Genomic DNA, 21,333 nt, shown 5'->3' on the forward strand with positions numbered 1-21,333 from the left:
CCTAACATAATTGGATGTAGTTAATATTGCAGGAGCCTTCAAGCAGTGCACATTTCCCTCATTAGTGGGTTTAAAGCCTTAATGATATCTCCTGTGCTGCAGAAAAGCCCAATGTAGGCTTTAAAAGTGATTGGCAAGTTTCAACAAGAGAAAATCTGGGGGATGGGAAGACAAAACCTAATAAAACTCTGATCTTGTTTTCTTCAGTCATTTAGGAAAGGAAATTTTGCAGACTGATAGAAGAAAGAAAGAAAAAAAGAAAAAAAAAAGGTGAGGATAAACATGCTGAAATAGAGGATTTCAAAAGTTGGTCTTAATAGTAACTCGAAGGAACCAACCAATCTGCTACTGACAAGTAACAGAAATGAGGGGCAGAAAGGAACAGGGAGGGGGAAGAAAGAGGGAGCATCCCTTTCCATACCTGCAACACACTTAGTCCTACACAAACTCCTGCATTAAACAAGCACATACTCAGAGTATTGTCAAATCAGCATCTTCTACACCTGCAGCAAAACCACCTTTTTGTAGTTTCATTATGCAGCTTCCCTCCCCTTCCCCCTTTAAGCCTCAATAGCGTTGGCAGGGAAGCCTTGCATCTAAGAAGCGGAACGTCACAATATACCATTAACTAAGTACATGCAAAGGGTTTGGGGTTTTGTTGTTTGTTTGTTTTGTTTTTGTTATTGACTAATTTTGACCATTTTCCAGGAACAGAAATTTCACAGCCTGGTTTAGTTTCAAAAGAAGCATAATTATGTACAGCTGTATTCAGTATTTCTTAACTGCCTTGAACAATCAGTGAAAGGGAGATTTGCACACATTATCAGCCACTATCATTAGTGCTGTAGAGTACGTAATCCATCTGGTGTTCTGGTGTCTACCTAGGAGCAGGTATTGAACCAACCATGGCTGCAGTACAATAGCATAAAGAAAGAGCTTTAAAAGCAAACAAAACAACACCGCAACCCAAGTCATTTCTCGATACCAGATTGTCCTTGTGTTTGTGTTCCCCCATGGTTTTATAAACCATTTTTGTACATATAGACATGGAGAGTGGAGAATTAAAAATGTAAATTTCATCAACATGCAGTTTTGCAGTCTTCACAAGGGAAGGGGTAGCAGGATACCATGGTGATGGCAGCACCACAGCCCATTAATAAACCAGAGAAAGACTCAGGGATAGATTCAAATACTTAGACCCATGCTGAAAAAATAACTCACTTCATAATAAATCCTGTAAAAGATGAGATGGCTGTGCATGTCAACATCAGCCGTGGTCTCAACCTACTGATTCATCATTTCTTGATGGGGGGTGAGGAAAGAGGAAACTTGTTTTTAAGCCTTCTATCCTCCTTACAGTCAATTGCATTGCTTTTATATTGCCAGGGTTTATGGCCCATAGCATCTGAAAACAGACAACTCATGTCTGGAAAAGAGAAAAAGTGGAAAATTTTTATCCTTGTATTCCTTCTGTGTGCAACCCATCTGTTTCCTCCATCACTGGTAGCCTTTCAACCAGGAGGGATCAGCTGGTTTTATTTGCTATCTTACCTGGACATGTGGCAAATAATGGTGTTTGCTTACTCAATTACAGATTCATAAATCTTAAGCAAACAAATTCACATGACATGCCTGGACAACACTATACTAGCCAGTTAAAATAGCAGCCTTACAGGAAGCATGGCTTTCTCCAAGCCCAACTACGGTCTGACCACCACTGCTGGGGACATGGTGACCTCCTGCAGGAGAGTTCCCTGCAGCCATGACAACACAGAAAACCTTCCTCAAACAGCAAACTCTGTAAGTAGCCACTCACCATCAGTGAGAGGTTATCCTCTTTAACAGATGGCCTTTCCAAGTCAATCAGCTAGACCATCCTCAAACTAATTGGACTTAACTACAGTCAGTGTTTCTTAGATTGACTGTTTCTAAGCCTTTCTGGGGCACTCAAAACTATTGTTATCAATACCTTTCTAAACTTTCAAAAGTCTTTATCAAATACTGAAATGCCAGGTGTTCAACAAATGAGTTTTCCCACTTTGCAGGACAGAAATTTCACTCTGTGAAAAAAAATTACAAACTTAAGATAATCCTCAAAACACACTCTATTGAATTCAATTTATTACCCCAGGGTTTTTTAAAAATACTTAAAAATAGAAAGGTAATTAAGGGGGGGGGGGGGGAAAGAGATTTCTAATACATTTTCCTTCTACATTTACAAAGTTTCTTTTAAGAAAAAACAAAAAATTTCCCACCACAACTATCTGTATTAACAGATAAACCAAATCCCAAACCTTTGCCATCACTTCTGAAGAGCTAGCATCCACTAATGATAATGTTCAGCTGGAAATTCCCAATATATTATTTTACATTTGTTAAGGTGACAAAGCCCTTCCTAAATGTTTTGCCCTTGCAAACACAGGAATTCTGTAGCAAAGCCAAAAACTGAGCTCAGAACTCCCAAATGCCAACCTCGAGCCCTAATCACAAAAACAGGCCATCTCACTGGGGTTCAGAGGATCAGGTGGCTCCCAGAACACAGTCCACTAATGTCAAATTGTTCTTTTAGGCTAACTGAAGCCAAAGTCTGATTAATTTTACAGTCAATAGCAGTGATTATTTGACATTAGTCTTGTGCTATTAGCTGCAGCATAAGGGAAGTAAAGGGCAATTTGTTGTGCATGCATAAAAAGACACGCAGAGTCTGAAAGAAATGGCCCTCTCAATATTTATTATTTTAATTTTAAAGTGTCTATTGCAAGCATATGCACTGCTACTTCAAACCATTAAAAAAAAAGTAGATTTAATTGCTCAGAAAAATTAACCAGCAAGCTCTGAAAGCAAAAAGAGGAAAGAAAATAAATCCAAAATTAAGAGCTTTTTTACCAGGTGAAGAAGGCAACAAAGTAGTTACATACACTTTGACCAAGCTAGAAAGTTACCCTAGTATGTCTAGAAGACAGCAACAGAGGCACACTGCAGAGAACAAGCAGATATATCATGATGGTTATTGAGCCTAGGAGTTCCTGCTCTGGCACAGCCCAGCGAGACCCACCTGGTCAAAACAAGGACAAGAGCCCTTGCCTGGCTCCCTGGCAGGGACTGGTGCTGGACAATGTCTCAGGCATCTGGGCTCACATGGCTGTACAACAGCACCCACAAATATTCAGTCAAACAAATTAATATTAAACAGTTAAATGCTATACAGCCAAACGCATTCCCTGCTAGCATAATTCCCGTCCTATAATGATGCTGTACCAGCCAACATTTCAAACCAACTATGATCTAGCAGCTGTAGAAAACTGCGAGGCAAAAAAGTAAATCTTAATAAATTCACTGCTTGGACACCTTTTCACTTATCCTTGTAAGGCACAGAATGATTTTTGGAAGCACTGAATATTCTCAGCTCAATGAGACTGAGCCTTATTGTACATGTGGCAGGATCCACACTTGCTTGAATCTGTCCTACAAAGAGAGCGAGGGAGGGAGGAGAGAACATCACAGCTCTCTATCACAAAGAACAGGGTGTTCAAGGCACAGTCTGCCATCAGGTGTAATGGCTTTGCTGCATCAGGAACTGAAATGTACACGGTGTGGCACATTTTGTGACGTTTCCATAATAAGACATGGCACAACTGACGTTTGCAAGGCTCTGGTGAGGACTAGAGTTTCACATCACACAAAGACCCCAAATCAAATACATGTGCATCTATATGCATTCATAAACATACACACAGAGCATTTTTGTAAATGTTTATGGATGCACATAGATGCACACATGCAGGTGTAACAATTAATCCCAGGACACATGTCCAGAAACGTTACGCTGGTCACCTTCCACATCCTGCATGAATCCAGCAAAACCCAGGATGAAACAAGATGAAGGAATGGAAAAATGAAGAAGCATATCTAAAAAGACTGAGGCAGTGAACAAATTTAAAGCATGTTCCTTCCCTCTTCTACCACAAAACCCAGCTTGTTTTTAAAACTCAATATCGCAAATTATCAGCACGCACTGGAACATCACTTGTGTACTAAAGCATCCCACTGAACAGTCATTTTAAAGAGTGGGGAAAATATGATGATATCTATTTCACTGTTTTTTCTCATTTGTTTGAATCATCTTCCAAATATTGACTTTCTCACCATCCCAGTATGTGTCACTAGTGCTCCAAACCACACGCCGATGAGAAGGTGAGCCTCCAACAAAGCACACTCAGCATCTGTTTACAAACTGAGCTTACTTACTTTGCAACAACAATTTGGAAATAAACTAAGAAAATCACATGAAAGGATGATGATGATGACAACTGGAAATTACCACAGGACATTCAATTTGAAGAAAATAAATATTTCTAAAACAAACAACTAAGGGTACAGGGTCGAGCAGAGAGATGTGTCTTTTGGTGACAAGCACACAACTTTTTTCATTCCTGAACTATTTTTATGTGTCTCCAAATGAGTATGTTAGTGGGTTTATTGTTCAAAACAAAAAAAAAACCCATATTTTTGAGAGAGGAACTGAAGAAATGGCCAAGCCCACAAGCTGGATGACTCTATGGGTTTGGATACACAACTGAACAACCCCAGTTTGATGAAGGACAGCATGTCAGCCAAACTTCTGTGTATAGGCAATGCTCTAAAAATCAAGGCAGAAGGCATCAAGTATGATCTTTCACAAGACATACAAGTGACTCTTTACTTGCAAAAGTCTAAGAACACACAAACAAACACACGTACACAGAGTCAGTTCCTGAGGGACCACACTGAGCTGTTTGAAGCCAGTCAAGCATCCCAGCCCTGCTCTGGCGACGCATAATCGCTATCAGTCAGTGCGGGGTTATGTGAAGTTGATGGAAGTACACTGATTTATGCTGGCTGAAGGCCTGACCCCAAATTCACAGAATTACAGGATGGCTGAGCTTGAAAGGGACCTCTGGATGACTTCTTGTATGAGTTTTGGATAGACCTTCTGATAGAGATATGGACACTTTTCTTGCCAATTCTGTGTCCCCTAGCACGAGACAAGAAAGACCAGCAGATGCAGAGACGTCAGCTGTCCTGGACCACAGCTGAGTAAATTCAGAAAACAGGGTGCTTCCTATTTGGTGGCTGGATTTTTTTATTTTATTTTTGTTTGCTACAGGTAGGCCTGAAGCTTTACAGGTTTAACAAAATAAAGATGAACCAAACAGCTTAGTGAAAGGCAAATTCAACATGTGAAAAGAATAATCATATCTCAGGTGGATAAAGTAGGAGAGAAGAAAGGGAAAAGATAGAGGAGTAAAAAAGAAGCTCAGGCATCTTGGTTTTCCTTCAAGAGGGATACAAGGGATTTGTACTGCCATGCTATATCACCTTCCACACTACTTTTTTGTTCTTACTTTCCCCACTTCATTATTATTTGTTGTTAATCCACTGATACTTTTTCTGACATAGCAGCAAAGCTCCTGATGAGAAAATGGTGATGTTTTCTTACAGCTATTGGAACTGGTGCAGGTTTCTGTATTTAAAAATGTCACCCTCCTCCAGCTGTTTCGCATGCAGATTTAAGGATTTGGTTTGGACTGACTACCGGTTCCACTTGTGATAGCCACATGGATCCTGGCAGAGCACTGGCTCCAGCAGCCTGGCAAACCTTGACCAGCCAGTAGTCAAGTTCAGTCAGCCTTGGCCTTAGGACTCACTGATCCACATTTTTAGCAAATACTTTGGCCTGCAACTTCTGAATCAGTTAAATTACGTACCAAGTAATGTCTCTCTTCACATTTCTTCATCTTAACATTCTGCTTCTACATTTTAAAAAGTAGACTTTAATGGTTCTCAAGTACTAATTCAAAAACAAATTTTCAATGCAGAAATTAAAAACAATCTGAAAACAGATTACGTATCATTACCCTGCCTGGCAGAATACAACAAACACCATAAACCTATCTCACTCACAACACAGTAATGCAGTTAAAAATGGTCTTAGAGCTCTTAAAAGAAAACTTCTGTTCAAGAGATGACTTACCATAGTTAGAGAAAAAGGTATCATTTACTGCAGCACAGCCCTGCCTAGAATGCTGGCTGAGGTTTCCATGGTTAACCTAAATTAAAATCAATTCCATATTTTTTGGCAGAAAGTCTATAAGCTAATTTTCTTCTTTTCTTCTAAGACTATAATTAAAAACATAGGGAAAAGGCTTCATATGCCTCAAGTATGAAGGTACATTACAGTAGGTATTTTTGTTTTTAAAAGGCTACAATGCTCACCTTAATCAAGTCAAAATTAAGTGGGAAAGTAGAATGTCATTATTGCCTTCTTGTGATTACACAGTTAACAATAAATATACCCCATGCCTACAGGGGAATAACACCCTGTGTGCTAGACTTGGTTGCTTGCTCTAAAAGGAAGTGAACCTTAATGCAGATTTGATCTGCAGTCACTGTACGCTTCTGTCGCAAGAATTACTAATGAGCAACTGGGAAAGAACAGAAAAAGGCAAGGGAACCTGAAAGGCTTTTCACAGCAATGCTCAAAAGATATTCATAGTAAAGATGTGAAATGTGTAATATCAAAGTGAAACATAATTGCATTAAATGAACACTAGTTTGGCTTCTGTTCACTAGCAAAATCTACTTTAACCATGTAATGAGTGAGCAGATAGGTTCAATGTGAGAGAAGTGTGCAAGTGGTCCAGGTCCCTCTGGATGTGGAGGCAGGACACAAGAAGCTTCCAAAGAGTCCTCCCAGCAGACTAAAGCCATGCTGATTCTGTAAAGGTCTTCTGACTGCTTTCTAGCAAGCAGGTGAGCAATCCCAGATTAAGGTCATTCTTATGAGAACTCAAAGGCATGATATCACATTATAAACAGCTTTAATCAAAGTCCAGAGTTCACTGATTCACCATTTTACCTGCTTCTATCAAGCACTACTTGTGCCCCTTTACAAATTCTATTTCACATTATCCCTTACTGTAATATACATAGAGAGATTAATTGAAAGACCAGCAAAATAAAAGTGGAATATAAACTTTTCCTACCTCCTAATACATTCTGCTTTTAGAATCAGTTCTGCACATCCTGCAACTTAGTGACACTTGTGTTAACATATGATTGCTACAACTGCTACAGAGTCTGGTGAATAATCTCTCTTTGTGGCATTCTGGGCTAGATAGCTCACATTTCACCTCTGATGGATGAGGTACAAATCTCGATTTTAGAAATATACTGGAGGAAGAAAAGCACAGTGAGTTTTACCAAGGCCTATTCACCCCTTTTCCTATGCTTCTCACCCTTAAAGACTGGCACTCTTCAGTTAAAAAAAGGCTTTGTGTTGAAATAATGGGTGTATGCCATATCTGGACTGAAAGATACTAGCCTAGGTTTCTGAACAGCACTAGCTCCAAACTGTAACGAATAAGCAAACTCATCAGTTGACCATGTGGGGAAGGAACGGGTAAAATAAGGTACAGAGATCTATTCTGCATTTGGAATCATTCACTAGCAAATATCAACCCTCAGTTCAAGTTGAGCAACTTGCTTTGAGTAATCTTAAAAGTTATAAGCAGAAGCAACCCTATTAAAAGTCTTAAATTTTTAAATAATTGACAGTTATTCAGTCAATGTGAGCAGAGTTCTATTGCTTGGGAAGTGCTTTTCTCACTCTTACATTTTAACCATTATCCACATACAACTAAAATCCCAGCTGAATAAATTCCACTGGCCTTTGTTGCATACCACCCAGCATTATTTATTTTCATATAGAATCCTTAGTACACAGGATAGCTGAACATTTCACTGAGAGATACAACTGTGAATTAAAGAAGAGAGGCAGCTTCTAGTCTGCAAATTCAAGATAGGAGAATGATCCCCAAGTTAGATGTGGAATGACCCAGAAACAGAAGGCTGCTTGTCCTCAGTAAGTGAAAAACAATGGGTGGAAGAGGGGGAACAAAGTGGAAAGTGAGCAATAACAATGCTCAAAGATTGCAGCTGCATGAGAAGACTATGGAACAAGAAGGTAAAAGCATATAAGATGAAGTAAGTTTGTTTGAATTGGACTCATGGGCATTAAGCCAGCCAGAAATAGCAACAGTGCATGGGGGGAAACTCTTCATTTTGTTAGAGACAGTGTAGGAGTTAAATTTACTTGTCTGCCACAGGCTCTCTGGTCAGTGGCTGGGATATCACTCCATCTGTGCCCCAGTTCCTCACTCATAAAGCAGGATATTGTACCGAGAAGCCAAAAATGAATCAGGGGACAGTCGAGCGATAGGGGTGAGATACAAACCTAAACAGACAGCTATACCTAACAAATCCCTGAAGAAGGAAAAAAGGGAGCGAGACTGGCTAGAGAGACCTAACCTACCTGAATTTTAGAGAGGAACACAAAGGTTACAGACCATGACAGGTGTACAACCACAAGAAGGAAAGATAAACCTCTGACCATAAAAGCCTGTAGAGAATGAAAAATTTCACCAAATAAAAAGGGTGAGAATGCACAGAGACATATTCAAATGGCGAGGCTGACCAAAATTAAGAGCAGAACAAATATCTGAATGTACCCTCAAAAGAATGCTCTCTAATTTCACAGAATCACAGAACGTTTGGAGTTGGAAGGAACCTTGAAAGATCATTTAATACAACTCCCCTACCAGAGCAGGATCACCTAGACTCAGGAAGGTGTTATTTGGGTCCCAGCTACTGCTATGAATAGTGGGTACAGTCTACTCCTATCAAATATACCAGAGAAAAGCATGGGAGAGGTATAAATAGGAAGAAACGGGGCTTCTGCTTGAGGTTAGAAGGGAAAGATTGGGGAATTCCTTCAAATGTAGAGAAAATGGGGGAAAGACCCTTGCCACACATGCATAAGAAGCTTGCACACTGTGGTTCTTCCATGCAGATGTGAGCTGCAGGCAGAGGGTGACTGGTGCAAGCTGTTATTGTGTAAGATACAGGTAGTCATGAGATGAACCCCACGTACCAAAAGAAGCAAGCAAAGGAGACAAGCAGCCTGCAAACAGACTGTCTGGTTGAAGAGAGGATCAGAGGGGCAGAGAAGACAGACAGCTGATCAGAGATTAAATTTTCCCTGAGGGCACAAACAACCCTCCTGAATACATGTGAGTTTATTGGAGCAGTTTTGAACATAGAAAGGGGCCAGGAGGAAAGCAGGGAATGGGTGGTACTGAGGCAGCATGTGGTCACAGTGACAGTATTTCCTTGTAAAGTGCTGAGGAACTGCTGGATAATCTTTACTATCCCCCTGGCCATTCGTCTCTCATTATTTGTTCTAACCCATACTTGGAGAAGAGCTTTTTAATATATATGTACATATAGATAAGCAAAATAAGTAACCAGGAGCATAAGTCTTTGCTAGCCCCAAGTTCATTCTTTGCTATTTGTTATTTTCAGAGTGGTAAGCATGACAGAGCAACACATTAGCTGCAGGAGTGTCCCTGTTCCAAGCAGCCTGCTCCTGCCTAAGAGAGTCTGAAAACACAAAGCAAACCATGGATGGGAGAAAGCAAACAACACTGTCCCCATGTTACGGATTGAGAATCAAGGAAGAGAGCTGGCAAGTGATTTTCCCCAGGATTTCACAGGAGGTCAGTGGCAAAAGTGGATACAGAAATCATCTTTTTTCGACATCCACCTGGTGCCTCGGTCACAAGGGCACTGTATCATTTTTAGTCTTTCATCCTCAGAACATTCTGGAAAGGGGAGCCTTTGACTGAAGTGTGTAGAGTGGGTTTATATACCTTTGAGTTTCATTGAACCACGTTGTACTTTTTCCCCTCGCAAGCTCCCTTGCAGTCACTTTTGGCCTGAGCTCAAATCAGCAGTACTACCACCTCCATCCACAAAGCCGATCCTTCTACCTACTTACTGTTCTGTTGGTGAAGTTACAGAAATCTGTCACCAAGATTTGCTTAATCATCTCTGGAGTGGAGACCACCACAAACATCTGGCGACCAATATAATACCTGCAAAGAAAGAATGAAAGTAGAGTCATTTTAGCAGATAATGTCAACCAGAGAACAGTTACCTTCCCTAAAATACCTCTGTTGGATTAAAAAACACTTGTCATGAACAAATACCACAAAAAAATATATACCCTTTGGTAAATAAGAATTTTCCCCATCCCCCTCAACTATTAAATTAACATACATGGTCCTGGAATTTAAAAGATACAGCTTAAAACCTTTTATCAATTAAGCAATATTCAGCCAGCATTTAAATGTACACAGATTTACACACTTGATGCTCACTGTGAATTCTTTACAAAATGATGTAGCATCACTAAACCAGACTACAGGAGAGCAAAACATTAGTAGCCAGCAACCCAAATACTCATAAAAGACCTACAAAACTGATTATCCTGCAGTTAGCCACATGACATGTCTTTTCATGGCAAAGCTCTGTCTATAATGTGCCTTGCAGGACCACCCAGCATGGCTGCACTAAAAGCACACCCACCACTTCTACTAGCACTGGAACCAAACACATCTCAGACCCCAGGCTCCACATTACCACAAACATAACCCTGTAACAGACACCATCAGAACCCTGTGTAACATCAATGAGCAAAGGAAAAAAAAAAAAAGAAAAAAAAAAAGAAAAAAAAAAGGAGATTCACAAAGCATAAAAGGAATTAATAAAACTTGAGAAGATGAGTAGGAGACAGGGGTCTCTCACTCTCTGCTTGTACGCCTTCTATCTCTCTGCTCCTGACTTAATCTGATCTTGTGGAGCTAGGGTCTGTCCTTGGGGGGCTTCACACCATTGCGGATGCCACAGAGGTACTGGGGCCCTCCTCAACCCCAGAGTTCCTAGGGGTACAGATGTCCCTTCTCCAACAGCATTCCCCCCAACGACCATGGGCACTCCATGCGTGGCTGCTCTGCAGGGGAGGAAGGAGTATCACCAGCAAGCAGAGGTTGCCTACAGTCCCCACCTTTGCTGATTTCTAGACCAGAAAGACTATGCAGGTGGTGCTACCATTGCTCTGCCACGAGAGAGGAAAAGGAGGAAGAGGAGACAGGCACAGGAGGGCTGAGCAACTCAGAGCAGAACATAAGAGCAACACCACTGATGCTGCAATACCATGGTCATATCAATGCCTAATCATTTAGGTAAGACATAGCTTAGTATCAATATATTGCTTATCACCTGTCTACACTGCAGCAACAGAACAGACAAGCAAACCCTGGGCTGAATTAAATTTAGTAACTGGAGGTTCCCATGGCAATGAAACTGCAGCAGCACTGATTTCACTGGGGGCAAACAAGTCAAACAAATATCTTGATTCCAAATACAGGTTTCACAGTCCACTTTGACCCCCGTAGCACCAAAACTCATAGCAAACAAGTGGCAGAGAAGAACAAGAAAATAATTTATTTTCAGGTAGGAAAAGCTCTTCTTTTCTTCTCTAGTGAGTTTCAAGAGGGAACTCTTATTTCCCAAATCCAACCGGCAGACTCCACTTGAACCTTAGATACAGGTTGTATGTTCTACTAAAATAAACCTTTCTCACCTCTCTCAGTTTGCAAACCACAAAGTAGCTGTCTGCTAACAGCCTAACTTTTCTTCAGAATCCTAATAGGTGCATAAGAAAGAGCTGAGGCCTCATTTTACAGAACGCTTTCATCACAGCCTTTCATAAAGAGGATAATGCCCTATGTGCCCCTTCCACATGTAACTCTGTGCCATTTGTCTGGCATTACAGGCAAAACAAGCTCCTAAGGCAAAAAGCTGTGCCTCTCCAAACCTACCTGGGGTAGTCAGCTATGAAAACTGACCTCTCGCTCTCACACCTTGTTTTTTCTTCCCCTCTCCAAGTTTATCTCACTTAATGATCAGTGACTGATGCTCCTCTAGCACACAGCTTTTGGTAGGGGCCAAATCCCTAACACCAGGTTGCAAATCTGAATCAGGAGCTGGTTTTATCTATGCAAACAGCTTAACCCTGACCACCAAGAGCCACCACGTGATACATCATGCAAAGCACACATATGTGGGGGTGGGTGTCAGAGAGACCCACTGCTAGTTTATTTCAAACTTGGGAAGTCACAAAGCTCCAGCTCTGGTCCACTGGAATAACAGGACATTACTCACAGTCGGAGCCCTTATGTCACAGTGTACTTTGTGCTTGAAAGCATTCAGGACTAAAATTTGGGACAGGAGCATCTCCTACTCAAGCTGCTTTTATGAGAAAGTGACTCACAAGCCAAGCTTATGCAAACAAATCTATTCATCATCCTCCAACTCAGACCAGTCACACGAACTCCCAGTTCTGCTTCCACAGTGAAGCTCTTTCTTTTTTATTTACTCTTCTCTAACATTCTATCTATAGGTACCTGTTTTTCCTTTCCTTACGCAGTTACAAATAAGGGCAGAGAAGGAGAAAGATGAGAAGGGAAAAAATAACCTAAAATTAATAACTGTAGTTAATGAAAAAATATCTTAAATTGGTCCTTGAGCAAAGTTCTGCCTGCTTTTAAGGAATGACTGCTGTAAAGCACACGCAGTCTGACATCTTTATTGCATCCCAAACAGTAAAAGCTCTCTCCCTGGCTCTGGCTTTTTTCCATTCTCATACTTACTGTATATAATCTTTCTAACCTTTTCCAGGACACAGGAAGAAGGTATATTGACATGCTTTGGAAGTCAAAATCCACAGGCTAGGAGCATGTCTTCCCTGATCTTCCCTTGAAGTTTAGAAAAAGGACAAGAACAGCTAAGTATGAAACAAGAAAGATCACCTGAGCTTTTTCATTTAGCAAACACAAATCCTGAACCTGCAAAGCCACCAGAAATATGCATAACTGAGTTTTAACGTTTTTAAAATCGTTTGCAGGATCAAGGCCTCGGTCACAAACCAAAAGTGTATCTTGCAACTAGCTATTTTTATTTTTTTTCAAAATAGCAAGTGAAAGATAAGATCCTCCTGAACAATAATCTATTCTTCCCAAGTAAATAACATATTCATCCCCGCCATGTAACTTCATTTTGATTCTGTATTACTACATGAGGATATCACCAGCCTCACATAGACTTAGATTTATTATTGAACAAAACCCGATATTCTTGTCAGATTTTAATAAATAAGAGTTTGAGAAAAACAAAAGCCTCCCGGCAAGTGCATTACAAATGGATCCATGAATAATTTAGGACGGCACTTTTTATTAACTTTCTCTAGGTTAATCTTTTCACAGGCCTTGTCCACGCACAAATGTCCTGCCTTTAACTACAGTGACACAGCAATTGCTTGACCCAACCCTTTGTAATATTTTCATGTAGGGTATTCAGGTCCTAATATACATGCTCATGACTATCTACCTCACTCCTGCACAGAAACAAGAATGTGTAGTACAGAGTCCTCAGAGCAAGGCAACTCTGACCATGTGGGAATCTGTTGTAACACTGCCATGCTGGCAGAAGTAAACATGATCCAAAGCATGAGTGCAATTTTCTGGTGTAGATGAGACTTCAGTTAAGTTATGCTATTGGTGCAATATCTACTAAATTTCACTTTTAAGTGCAACCTGCCAAAACAGAGGAAATAAATCCGCATTTTTAGACCAGCAGCTTTAGCTTTGTTAGGAGGAGAGACAGGAAAACCTGATACCAGTACATCCCCTGCATGAGGTCAGCATTAGCTTCCTCCAGGAGATGAAAGAGTGGAGGGAAAGCTGGTGCAGAAGCAAGCTGCCATGTGCTGCACTGAACCCAAGAAGGCCAGGCAAAAAGCTTTGAGAAGTGCTTGACGGAGGGCATGGATTTACTCCCACAAGTTACAGAAAAAGCAGGCTGCCCTCCAGCATGTTTAGTAAAGGGCTTATAGGTCAAGGGGCTGTTTTTGTTATGGTATATTGAGCATACTCAGCAAAGGAAGTTAATCTGCATTAGAGTATTTTAATAACTTAAGAGGCTACAAACACCCAAGATACTCCATCACAGCAGTTTGGTTTGTAAGGACAGACAAGCACCACTCTTAACGGCAATTAACAAAAGGGACAGAGACTTCTAAGTTGTGTTCAGGCTTCACCCTGGATGTTGGCTCCTCTTCACAATGATTTATTTATTTTGTCAACATGTGTTTTCTTTTATCTCCAAGAATAAACAGCAATCCAGCAATTATGTCTGCTGGTTTGCATGTGCCCCACCATTGCTTTCTGCAGATCTGTGGCCCAGGTTTCCTAACCCACACCTACTCTGCCTGCTGTAGCCACAGAACTCACCCCATGGATGTAAGGGACACCTGACAGATGAGCCACTGAGCCCAACCATGAGCTAAGGTAAGAGCTATGAGAAGAAGGGCACATTGGATTGCCCAGTGCCATCTGCAACACCCAGGCACACCATCTCCCTTTCCAACATTCACCAGGGACCCCCCCGGGCACACAGATTTAGCGGATCAATCAGCTACTTTTACTTTGAAGGACCAATTTAGCATTATCCGTTCTGTGCCCCCCAAACCATTCTGGTCACACTGCACAGTCATCTGGTGCCGACAGCATCCCCCAGATCCCGAGCTACAGACGTGCTCTCCAAGCAAAGCTCACAGCAACGCTGCCTGGCTGGGCAGGAACAGATGAAGTGCGCACGCAGTACATCATGGCAAAGGGCCATATGTTTTTGTGTAACACCCGTGTGGGAAACACCTGCAACCCTTTCACCTTCTTTATAGTGCTGCTGTCAATTCACAGAAGACTTTGATCTCCCTGTCTATTATCAGTCCCGTGTATTACAAACACATCACATTAATCCTAAAACACATATATGCTGTTAGGCAATAAACAAGGCTTTGTTTTCTATGCTGCAGTCTGGTAAAGTACACAAAGATCATCTGGAAAGCTAAATGAAAATAGAAATTTTTATTATCTCTATCTTCCTCAGGGAAGAGCAACGAACAAAAAAAAAGGGGGCGGGGGGGAGGAGAGGAAGAGAGGTAACCAGAGACACAAAGATACAAGGGGAAAGGCTAATTTTCTTAGGAGACATCGCCTTCAAAAATGTTCCTTGAGCACTCCGCCTCTTTTGTTTACAGACACCCATTCACTACAGGCAGAGAAGTGCAAAAGCAAATAGCACTGCACGTTTAAAATAGGACTCCAGCCTGGTGTTAACTTGCTTAATTATTTCAGAGGCCAGAAAATTGATTTGCCATGAGCACAATCCCCTTCCAGCTCTTGCAGGCCATTCAGACTCTACAGGACTAAGCAAAACGAAACAAGCAGCTGCAAAGCCCAACCACAACCTTCACAGAAAGGCTTACCCTGAGCTGAGAGAAAAGGAAAGGAAAGGGAGGGGACACAAAAATTTGTCAGGTACTTCAAGTCCCATTATTATTTGTAGTATATTAGCAGCTACAGGCCTCCAGGGTCACTGGGCGCTAGTTTGGTGGGAGTTACACTTAAGTACAAAGCTTACTCTAGGCCTGTGGAGCCTACAACTTAAATAAATGGGAGTGACAGACAGTGGGGAAAAACAAACAACATCCTCCATTCTCCAGCTGAAGGACTGGGGCACAGGAAGGTACAAAGGACCTGGGAATTGCCAGCAATCGCCTATTGCTTTTCTGTTCGAAGCCTATGAGAACAGAGGTCCTCAGCTGCCATGTACACCTGGAGATGCCATGCCAGCTTTCTTCAAGCAGGGGAAAGTCTGATGGAAAGTCAGGAGTGAACTCCTGTGCTGCTTCTCCTGCATCCTGGGATGTGACTTCAGTTGGCAGGGAACTCTCCTGGACTATTTTTATAAAGCACTGACAAGCTGAGTATCTCCAGTTAGAGAGCTGAGAAATACACATTACACTTAACGAAAAACAAACCAAAATAAAACAAAACACAACCCCCCAAAACCCAACAAAAACAAAACAAAGAAACCCCAAACAAAAAACTCCACACAGCCAAAAAAAGCCACAAGGCCCTAGAAACAGGTAAACTTACTGCACATGAAAATGAAGCCCTGGTAGCACTGAGCAGTCTCAGGCACAGAGCAAAGTTCCAAAGCACGGCTCTGCCAACACATACATGCCTCAGCCGGAGACTAATCCCACCAATTGTGTAAATTCATGGAAAGGAAGACATGGCCACAGTGATTTCTATTAAAATTGTTCTTCATTTCCTTTTCCGATGAACTACACTTCTTTTCATGTTGTGAAAGCTTTAGCATAAGCATACAGAACTATTAATTTAATTCCTGACCGTATTAAAAATATCATGTAACAAGATGCCCGCACACTTTCCGCGCTCTGTATTGCTGTGCATCCACCTCTTTGTCCACACACCCGGGATTAAAAATTCTATCTTCTACATACCAAGAACCTCTGCGCTATCTCAAACTTGCACCTTGCCAAAAGACCTCTGCTTTCTGACATGCTTAAGGAAGTATCAAAAAAAAAAAAAAAAGGAAGAAAATTCTGGGATTATTTATATTCTCCCCACCACTAAAAGCACAGCTATTTTTAAAGGAGCTCCTCCCTTGTCAGGTGCAGTAAGAGACTTGTGGTATGAAAGTAATATATTTGGGGTCGACAGTAATGAGAAGGAGGGGCCGTTACAAGGTACAGAGCTGGTAGAGTCTTTCAAGTACCTTACACCGGGGTGCAAACAAGATCTATTTCTGGGCATCTCTAACCCTGGCTGGGGTTTAGCAACTTGAGGGTGTCACACATGTTTACTAATCCCTTCCCCCTTCCAAGTGAGCAGCGCAGGAGACGCAGACTCTGCATGGCTGTGTTAATTCATTCATGAAATGAAGTGGATGACATTTACCCACATATAAGGAATGACAGGGATTAAATTAAGCTCACAAAATGCCATGAAGAAAAAAAAAAAAACCCCAACCCAAAACCACCTCTGAATTATATGAGCATATTTGGCAATCTATGTCCATTTGGTTTTCTGAGGAAATCTGAGTCCATATTCAAGTGCAAATAGAAAAACCCAGGCCCACATTCAGTGGCTGTAAAGAGAAGCAGCAAAGAGGACAGACAGGGATAACAATCATTTCTTTCCTAGCTCCAGGCAGGCTGCAGGAGAAGCTGGGTGGCAGGGCAGCATGGGCCTGTGGGGTACCAGGCTGTGCTCCTCTGACACCAGTGAGCTGCCACTTCCCAGGGCTTGCAGGGGTTATTTTTACCCTGGCAACTGGGCTAAGATGATTGCACTACCACCGCCACTCTGCGTGCTTGCATCATACCGCTAGCACTGATTAGCTACATCAGTATTCCACTTCATTAATGCGAAATGAAAGCTGTAAATAGGGTACTCCTTTTATAGGATGCTACTGGAAATGAGAAGTACTGTGCTATTAATAAGAAACCAGTTGCTCTTCCTGCCTGGGTCCACAGTGCTTTTGCTACTGGGCAATACGGAAAGCACTCATAGCTCTTCACCTCAGCAAGACTGACAGAAAAAGGTTTACTAAATCTTTTCCCATGGTCTTTCCCACCAAGCTTGGACATATTAGTCTGTGTTTTGTTATCCATGTTTAGACTGTGACATTTTCACCAAAGCTTGTTTTGTCTGGGCTGGTTAAAGCACACCGTATGCCTGACTGACCTCATGTGATGGTGCAAGCAAACGTTTCCTGTGGGTTTCAGCATATTTCTGTGCTTGGCTTTTCTGTGGGTTTGTGAGACACTGAGTGAGAACAGTCTCATCTCGGGCTCTTTGCACCTAATTCATTATCAGTTACTCCTTTGCCATACCCTGAGAGAAAACCCATCAGGTTACTATTTCCAGAACATTGGATGACTATTTCTAAGGAAGGCTACATCTGGAGATAACAAACTTTCTGTGTCTCCAAACTTTACTTACCACCATCTACATGCTGTTCATTTGGATGGATTTGTAGGATTATTATTTATATTCAACAGTGTTACATATATTTATCAGTGTAGTAAGAAAAAAAAGAGGCTACAAGATGGCTGAGGAGGATAAGGAGATAATGTTACTTGGGCTAAACAAGGCCAGCCTTTTCTCCATCTTCCCCTCCTCCCCCCCATGTAAGGGAGGGAGAGGGCTCTTCTCAGCACTTATCCTGATTTCTAGTTGAAAGCTGTAAGCAGCTTCTCTTGACAGACAGGTAAGCAATTTCTGGGAAACAACAGGCAGTATAACCCTGGCAGGGCTACAGCCATTTTGTACAAGATAAAGGAAGACAGAGGAGCACACTTGAAAAAGATGAGGGATACGATTGTGATGCTACATTATAACAACATGGCTGAAAAAACATAAAGGATTGGAGCATGCAGCAAAGGGTTACTTTCTAGCAAAGCAGGGGGCACCCATCCAGAGGGGTGGCTGTGAAGCCAGGAAGGGTCAGCAATGTCCCAGAAAGCCAGGGAGCGTGCACATGCTGTGGTGGCAACTTCAAGGAAAATTTGGGGATAGGGGACAAAAAGAGAAGAGCATATGTGCAACCATCTGGAGAAAATTAAACAGGAAAGAGGTCAAAGGATTTAAATATAATTTGTGATACTACGACACTGCAAGATAAAGCAAGTTATAAAACAGGTTGACTATAATAAAACCACAAGCGTATTAAAGTTGCTACTTACACACCCAGCACTAAACTTCATATAAGCCAACACCCTTCAAGAGGACTACAAAAAAGCAGTATGATCTGACCTCTGCCTCCCATAAAGCATTTCTGACCATGATAAAATTGAGGTTTGTATTATTTTTCCTCCCTGAGACTTGACATCAGGGTACAAAGAAAAGCCATCCCCAGGTCTGCATTTCTGCGACCTTCATCTCATACATACTTTACATATCATGGCCAGGACTCAAGTGTGATGAGAGTTTTCACATCTCCGGTTTTGGTTAGCCATTTTAGCCCTGAAGGAAAGAAAAGGCTTTCAGAAAACAGTGAGTATCTCTATCTGCTGAAAAGTCATGTCCTCATACATATCTTCAAAAGAGGCATTCAGAACAGAGGCATTCAAAATCAGTAGGCTGCTTCTGTTTGTTTTAATTCTGCACTTCATCTCTGATTTCTTTGTAGGCAAGACAGCTCACGTGCCTCCTGTAAATATGATCAGCAGTGCTGGACAATACGATATTTTATTTTTGCATGTGTTGGAAACAAACATATACATAATTTGTTTTTCAGCCTACTCCTTCTTACCAGCATTTTGATCTTAAATCAATGAGAGAGTTACAAGATATTGCACACCATCCCTTTTTACTCCTTTGCTCTGCTCATGTTAAGGCAGACTCATACATTTCTGAAATAATACTGTCTTAATATTAGAAAAGTTAAATTTCTCAATGGTAGATAGGACTCAATATACTGATTTTTGCATCATAAAGACAACATGATGAAATGAGTACAACAAATTGAGTTTTGTGTACTTAGGCATGCATGCACTGTTCTAAGGAATAAGAACCGAAACACTTTGACTTGGTCATGGGTACCAGCTGGAAGGTATCTGAAGCTTAAGGAAATGAAAGCAAGGTTTCGTAAGTGGGAAGCAATGGGCAACTCATTCAGGAGGCTGAGAGGGGATCTTATTACCTCCTACAGTTACCTGAAGGGAGGTTTTAGAGAGCTGGATGATGGCCTCTTTAGCCAAGTGACAGGTGATCGAACAAGGGGAACTGGCACAAAGCTGCGCCAGGGCAGGTTCAGATTAGATGTTAGGAAAAAATGTTCACTGAAAGAGTTGTCAGGGCCTGGAACAGGCTGCCCAGGGAGTGGGTTGAGTCACCATGCCTGGATGTGTTTAAAAGACAGCTAGATGAGGTACTTAGAGATAGGGTTTAGCATAGGACAGGAACGGTTGGACTTGCTGATCTTAAAGGTCTTTTCCAATCTAGTGACTCTGTGTGATTCTGATCTGGTTTGTGTGCAATAAAGACAGATTCAATCCAACACTGGATAGGTGTTGGATTGAGCAAGTACAGGTTTGCCAGACTGGCCATGAACAGTCACTGGGACTCACTTTGCTTTCCTGATCTGCCTTGAAAAAATATGTTGAAACAAAGAAAAAAAAAAGGATAGTAACCACCTCCTACCGAGCTCCTAGGAATGTACTTTTTTAATGCTACAGCATACAAAATGCACACAGGAAAGACTGATTTTATTAAAAAACTTGCATACCTATGGTAGCACATACTTTTTCTATACATTCTTAAGATCTGCACACGTACACACAAAATCATTTAATTTTGTTAATGCATTATTAAATGCACACGAAGCCCAATAAAAGTCATTTCCCAACGCTTTATGCATTTATCATGAAACCACTAGCAGAATTCTTTACAATAAAAATGCTAGCCGTACACATGACCAAACTAAATTATCTTGGGAAATGGCTAATATCTGACCATGTGGAAACATTAGAAAGCAGGGCTTTGTTACAAGACTAGAAGGAAAAAAAAAAAAAAAGATGTATTTTCTTACAGAAATATTGCAATAATAAAAATATTTTTAATAGTAAAAAACACTGCAGCTCCAGGAAATTTTCCCGAATCAGTTCAATCTGTGTCATGCCAGACTTTAAAAACCCATTAAAAAAAAACATGATAAATTTCCTAACCTCTTTCAGTGCCCCATGCAGAAGACAAAAGAAACTGCAATTCGACAGAGATAGAAAAGAAAGAAAAGAATGGAAGAGAGGTGATAGCTTGTGCATCAGTGGTAATGTCCTCGCTAACAACAGCAGGCAAATCAGCGCCACAAAGGATGAGAGGAGCAGGAGTGATGTGTACAGCTGACAGTGGCACTCCAAAGTAATGACTTCCAGGAAAACCTCCTGTTCGAAATGGACAGCACACTGCTGAGAAATAGTTGAGTCACGACTTTCATAACACAGCAAATGATTTAATCCTAAAAATGGATGTACTGAAAAACAGGATGTGTACTGCCCTAGTAAAAAACAGTCAGGGATAACATCCTACAGAGCTAATACCCTCACCTGGTTTAAATTATTAAACCTCCCTGAAATACATGCACGTTCAGGGATTTTTCCCAATATTTAATGCGCAGTCATAGGACACAGATCATGTTTCAAGCAGTAATATAAGTAAGAGTACTACCTAGTTGACCTATTTTCCTTTTACCACCTCCTACAGAATATTAGCTGTAACAAACACACTTGTTTTCCTGCTTCCCTTTTTGGGGGAGGGAGAAGGGTGTAGCTGTATAACAAATGGCATATATGAGACCTGCAACAACCCAAATCCCTGAAGATAGAGGGCCATTTGGCTCTCTCTTCTTCCATGAACTACTTCTTTCACCACAGAGCAGCAGGTCATGTTCAACCACCTCCTCCTTCTGATGGACAGCCAAGGCACAGCATATCACACTGAAGCTGGGACCCAGTTCCCA

At 41.3% G+C, this 21,333-nt stretch overlaps 1 protein-coding gene across 1 annotated transcript in view; it reads right to left on the minus strand.

The window, feature by feature from the left end:
• Positions 1-21,333, minus strand: part of TBXAS1 (thromboxane A synthase 1) — a gene marked incomplete at both ends in the record, with an annotated part of 228,805 nt that overhangs the window by 116,638 nt on the left and 90,834 nt on the right. Inside the window, one exon of the mRNA XM_084262817.1 lies at positions 9,878-9,974. Within this exon, the coding sequence (XP_084118943.1) occupies positions 9,878-9,974 (97 nt within the window). The remainder of the gene's footprint in view (positions 1-9,877; positions 9,975-21,333) is intronic.

This window comes from Gallinula chloropus (assembly GCF_964237585.1).
Source record: "Gallinula chloropus genome assembly, chromosome: 1".
In the NCBI taxonomy this organism is placed as follows: Eukaryota; Metazoa; Chordata; class Aves; order Gruiformes; family Rallidae; genus Gallinula; species Gallinula chloropus.